The 6,494-nt window shown below is 36.2% G+C and overlaps 1 protein-coding gene across 1 annotated transcript; it reads left to right on the top strand.

The window, feature by feature from the left end:
• Positions 1 to 312: 312 nt before the first annotated feature.
• LOC119331948 (uncharacterized protein aq_1476-like) lies at positions 313 to 3,292 on the top strand. The gene is made up of 5 exons (XM_037605125.1): positions 313 to 469; positions 1,272 to 1,486; positions 1,576 to 1,811; positions 1,990 to 2,140; positions 3,059 to 3,292. Exons 2-4 carry the CDS (start codon positions 1,279 to 1,281, stop codon positions 2,119 to 2,121), a joined length of 576 nt encoding a protein of 191 aa, XP_037461022.1. The 5' UTR covers positions 313 to 469; positions 1,272 to 1,278; the 3' UTR covers positions 2,122 to 2,140; positions 3,059 to 3,292.
• Positions 3,293 to 6,494: the final 3,202 nt, after the last annotated feature.

Here is a 6,494-nt window from a genome sequence, read left to right as displayed (position 1 = left end):
AATTTTCGCTCAAAAATGTTCTCTTTTGTGTGAATGCCATGAGAAAAATAATCTGGTGCACAATTAATTGCAAATCCTCATCCTGTCCTCCATTTTTGCATATGGCACATGATTTTTGCAAGCGCAAATACTGTATAAAAATGTGGTTAAAAAGACGCAGATCTTTTTTAATGAATGAGTATTTCCTTTGAAGAACCAACCAACATGCCATTCTGTCATCTCTCTCCGTACTTCACACCATTATTATTCACTCAATAAAAGAAGCCATCACACCTTTGATACGTTGAGTACTCGTCAGTTGCTACGAGATGAGGTGAGCTAGTACTGAAAAATATATGGTAGCCTTCACAACACTGTCCCTTGGTTGGTGAGCGACTGACTGCATCTCTTCGTCTTGCTCCTGCGTTCAAGAGAGCTCCAAGCTCTCTAGTAACACGTCTAGGTCTCGTCAATTTGTGCATCGTGAAAGGTTAGCTTTCTCATGGTTGTTCCTCTGCTCTGATTGCACCATCCCAGCCTCTGATTCAGTTTGTTTTCCAGATAATTAGTTCTTTCAGCAGTTAGCTGTTCCTAGAGGTAGAGGGTAAATATTGGCCCCTGTTTTTTTAACAGACCGAGCCTTTGCTCGGGCTTCCGCCCTTAGCTTTCTGGCATTTCTTGTTATTTCAGCTAGATTTCAGCTGTGTATTTGTGCGACTGTTTTTGTTGATGTGGATTGTTGTTGGGTCGCATCACTTGCTTGGGCAGGCTCTGTTTCTAGGGCACAACATGCTAGCTTGTAGCCCTGCAATTGTTCGGATCAGTGCTAATGCCTTGGCTACTTTCTGAATATCGTTTTTTTAGATTATAATTTCATGAACACAAGATGACATTGATTCCTCTATTTCCATTAATATTGTGTAAATTAGATAAGGACACATTTAGTCCGAATCCCCCAAATCTGTTATTAGGACATATGTTTGCCATTTTTGTCAATTAAAATTCATGGAATGGTCAATAATGAACATGCACACGAAATATTCTGGATGCTCCAAATGAAAACTGTGTTGTTATGCTTCATGTCCATTCTGCTACCATCTTTGACAGTCCGAATTTGATCCATCAGTGACACTGTTGTCTATTAGTACAAAAGCAGAGTGTAGTTACTCTGTTTCAACTACTGAGCTAGGGTCACAAATGTTGGCACAAGTGCTGCTACTGGTTATGCGAATTATCCTTTGGAAATGACCTATTCTATCTTTGTGATATTCTGTTAGCAACTGAACTTGCAGGTTATATATGGATGACATTGTTGATGCATTGGTTCTTAAGCTCCAGTCAAAGATATGCTATCATAGGGATGCCAATGTCGACTACCTGGAAATCAAGACAATGGTTGATAAACTCATAGAAGCGAACAAAAAGCTCAAGGATGAGAAAGTGGACTTCCAGGATGTAATTAATATGGTCATGGAAGAAAAGGAGAATTTACAGCATGAATATCAAGGTTTGTGATCTTTCATGTAGTCCAAGTTCCGCTCCAAAATTAATTTACTAGGATCCTGGTCTATTATGCTAACTCATTTGGTAGCGCAGTAATCAAGGAGCAGATGGCAAAAAGGGAAGAACAACTTGAAACTGTAAAAAAGGAACTTGAAGAAGCAAAACATGAACATGTGGCAGCAAAGAAGGAGCTTGAGGAAGAAAAACATGGCCATGTGGCAACAAAGAAGGAGCTTGCGGCGACAGAACAACAACTTGCTCAAAGGAGCGAAGAGCTGGAGGGTTTAAGGAAGAAGCTTCAAGAGAGTGAACCTGTACCTTCCACAAGGGTAAAACCTAATGCATATATCCTTCTCCACGGAAGCCACATTCATATTTTAGCCTTGTCAACCTTTTTATACTGCACGCTTAAGCTTTTTTTTCTGCAGATCAAAGCATAACTTTATGTTCAGTATTTTGTTTTCTTGTTGGGTCCTATTTTGATTACCGGAGTCTCTGTGTAAGCAGGTAACAAGATCTGCACATAAGCGGCAAATGGTGCTCCAACTCCAAGGATCGTTGAGCAATGATGCGGCTGGACATCGCCAAAAGAAACATAGGTCCTATCAGCATGCAACCCAAGATGTGACTTGGAGGTGATCAGGCAAAGCTGATCCAGGTTTAATCATAAATCCCTGAATTTGTACTGATCATCTACCTACAGACTACATGCACTATATGTCCCTGAGTTCGCTGTGAGCATATAGATAGATGTGGCTTATACACTATACAGATATACAGGTATGGCTTTAGTGATTCTGAACATAGTAAAACCATCTGGCTGATTCTATTATACTGGAGTATAAGATCATATGAGCACACCAACATTTAGTTAAGCTAGTCCTTGCTCCTAAATCCTGATTGGAGCATTGGACTAGTTTTACCGCCGCTTTTGGCTTGAGCATTAGCTTGTCTTTGATTATTTAAGACACCAAGCTGCTACTAATTACCATTTGTTATTCTGTTTGTGCATAATCTGTTTAGACATCCTCTATATACTCCTATATGCTATATAAAAATAGGTCAATATTTGTGGTTTCACACAGTAAAAATATAGACCGTAGAATAGACAGAAAATATATGTGTAGGTCAGTAGGTGGCTGAAGCAAGAACACGAGAACCCTGTCAGATTTGAATTGCTCATGTTGAATTTGTAGATACTTTCCGGTGTGATCCTATCTTGGAAAAGATCAAAGAAATAGGTAGCAAAAGTGGAACTGATAGGTTTCAGGTATGACGACACCAATCTTCATGTGACTTTTATGGTTAAGAATTACAGACACCTACGGATGTGAAGTTACATTACCGAACGGCAGTTAGCTTCTAAACCTCGACCTGACCTCTTGTAACTTTTGCACTGTGTATGCCACAATTACCTTTTGATATTAAATACCTTAATATATGTCACATATATCAGGCCAGGAGGGTTTTCTCTTCCATTATCTAAAGAAGAGGGCAAATTTGGCCTTGTGAATCGAGTTCCTATGTTGCATAAGTTTCTGCGTCGAGCTCATACTTACCTTCTGTTGTCACGCAGGTCGTGTGCTAGCAGTTGGAAGCGAGGAAGGAAGCCATCATCTCAGCAGGCCATGACTAACACTAGCAACTAGCAAGCATGGAAGAAAGTTACTATGTTAGCTACCTATGACACTGATGCTGAATAGTGTTATAATCCCCATTTCATGCATATTTTAGCATCTATTTCGCTCCTCATTTCAGAACCTTGGTGTGTAAAAAAAAATCCGCACTTTGATCGCTCTTCTACTACGAACTCTGATGCATAAATATTTTATGACTTAATTTGATGAAACCTTCATTTGACGGTTCTTATTCGATAATCCAGTGTTCGCCTTCTTGGAATCGCATACCTCTGCATGTAATGCGATGCCTGAAGAGTGAAGAATTGTACCTTGGTCTGGGTCTGCACATGCCAGTGCATTGTTGCTTTATTTGCAAGTAGTGGTAATGTCGTTCTTGTGTTAGATTGTTTTTTGCGTAACCAGCGGGAGCTCTGCTTTTTTACTATAGAAGAGGGCAAACCACACAATCAGTTGAGAGTGAGCTTAAACTGCTCGCCTTTTTTTAAGAGAAAAAAAGATATGACGTTCACCACTTCGCTGTCTATAGCGAACGCTTGCGCCATGATTTGTGTTAGGAAAAACGGACTGTAACCAGCGCGTTCGCTGGGAAAACGTCCCCAACGAACGTTCGCTGGATATCATTTCCGATAATACAATTCCCCTCTGCCAACCACTGCAAAGTATCGTGAAACCTTGACAACATGCAGAGAGCATATCAGCACATAAACATGATTGCTTGATCAATGTAGTCAGATGGTAGGTACTGAACTTAATTACTAGATTTACCATGTTTGCATCTGCCATCTAGCCAGGCCGTTGAGTTGACAAATTCAGAGGAAGAACCCAAATGAACCAAGGAAATAAACAGGGGTCGATTCCGATGTTACTGCACATCAATCAGTCAGATGGAGCTATTTTCATACATCATCGACTCATCTGTCATCAGCTCATCATTTATCCATGCCAATCCAAACATTGCTCGTTGTATAAAAAACAGAAGAAGCTGAGAGGAGAGGCGCCCACGTCGCCAGGAACAGCGTTTAATTTTTTTCAAATACAGGTTTAATTTTTTTTAATACATGGTCAACAATTTTTCTATACATAATTTAAACATATTTTAAATGCTTGATTAACATTTTTCAGATACAATATTAACATTTTTTATACTACATAGTCAACATTTTTATAAATACATTTTAACATTTTCAAATACTTGATTACATTTTTCAAATACAAGATTAACATGTTTTTAATATATGGTCAACATTTTTTTACTATACACATTTAATATTCAAATGCTTGATTATTTTTTTAATACATGGATAACACATTTAAAAAATTTCAAATGCTTGATTAACATTTTTCAAATAATTTTTAACATTTGTTTAAATGCTTGATTAACATTTTTTTAATTCATGATCGAATTTCTTCCTGCCTCTTGTCTTGTACGCCAAGTTCTCTAGAATCTTTCTTGTATATGCTGTGGGCCGCCTGATGCGGCCCATAATGGAATCGATATGGTATCCTCAGCCTGGCCCACTAGGCCGCCGGGAGAGTTGACAGCGGTGAGAGGCCCCTTAGGCGGAAACAGTCACCTGACTACAACGTCCCTTCCTTGACTGGGCTAGCCCATATGTATCTGTCTCCATTACTTTCTTGTTTTGGGAACCTACCAAGGAGGCTCCCTCATTTTTTCTATTGTTGTCTCAAAAACAAATTCCTTATGTTTTTTATTTTATCTGGTTTCTATTTATTTATTTTATTTTATCTGGTTTTGTTTATTCATTTTATTTTTCTGTTTTTATTTCTCATTTTCTTTTCTTTTTTATTTTTCCGAATTCATGAATATTTTTTCGATCAATAATGTTTTCTTCAAGTCCACGAAACTTTTTAATTATCAACGAATAAAGGGGCTATAGCTAATACTAATGGGGCTATTCCTTCTTGCTGTAGATCATCGAAATTACCCCTAAATTTACAAAATATTACACATCAATGCCATATATAAGTGATTAAAAAAATGCCATGGCGGGCACATGCAGTAGGTATACTACGCTCTGCATGCTGGGAGAAGACTCAGCATGCCCATATGGGCCGTCCGTGTCTGGGCAGCCTGTTTTTAAATTTCGTTTTTTACTTTTAGTTTTATTTTTATTTTCCTTTTGTTGTACTTTAAATAATTTAGAGATATAAAATTCAGAAAATTTAAAAAACGAAGACAAATTTTAAAATAAATCAGAAAATCTATGTTGATTCAGATCATGTTTGCGATTTTATATAAAAACAAATTACCTATTCAACAAATGCTCGAAATTTTAAAAACAAATTTTCGGGAAATGAAAAATGCTTATAATTTTTTTAAACCTCGTTTATTGAAAATATTAATGAAGTTGAAAAAAAATCATGAATTCAAAAAAATTTCATGAATGGAAAAATATTCGAAAAATTAAAAAAATGTTTGTGACTTACAAAGTAGTTTATTCATTCATAAAATGTTTGCTGATTCAGAAAAGGTTCGTTATATCAAAAAAAATGTTTGTCAAATCAAGAAAATGTTCTTGAATTTCAAAAATTGTTCCACCAATTTCTAAAACAATGTTCAACAATTGTAGAAATGTTCGCCTATTCAATAAAATTGTTCAAAAATGTCACGGTTTTAAAACAAATATTATAAAATAGTATTAAATGTTCATGAATTTTAAAAATGTTTTAGATTTTAGAAAATGATCAAAAAAATATTTTGTACGCATACTTGTAATGTACTAGTAGTGTATTTGACAAATATATTGTATGGGGTTATTATGGTATTATCTGTAAGTGTTGAACATTAGAGATTTCATAAACTAAACAATGTTTTTAAACTATGCTATATATGATTCTACTCCCTCCGTCCCAAAATGTAAGACGTTTTTTCACACTTTGGTAGTATGAAAAAACGTCTTACATTTTGAGACAGAGGGAGTACTATAGTACTTTTAGTTTTAAAGTGCGACAACAACCAAAAACGCTGCCAGTGAATTTTGCATGGATATACCCTTCTTATTAGTTATGTCTGTTCTGCGATGTGCTATTTGCATAACAGTGAATTGTTATCGACCATTGTTTTACTAAGATGTGTTCTCTTCTTCAATCTATTGGAATCCAATGTTGTGATTTGTTTACTTTCAAAACTGAATACAATCTATTTGAATACATTCTTTATGTCGCATTGACATAAAACTATGTTACAATCTATATGTCTACCGTAAGTTTCGTCTCGTATAATGTAAATAAATCTCTTAGTTTCATCTCGCGGAACTTATATTAGTGTACAAATTTCAACCTACTATCAGTCCTCTTCCCATGCGAATGTATTCAAAAACCAATAATAATCAAAGATATAATAGCTGAGTA

Source organism: Triticum dicoccoides, chromosome 7A (assembly GCF_002162155.2).
Source record: "Triticum dicoccoides isolate Atlit2015 ecotype Zavitan chromosome 7A, WEW_v2.0, whole genome shotgun sequence".
NCBI lineage: Eukaryota > Viridiplantae > Streptophyta > Magnoliopsida > Poales > Poaceae > Triticum > Triticum dicoccoides.
Note: the sequence above shows the minus strand (reverse complement) of the source record. Positions and strands in the feature narration are given on the sequence as shown.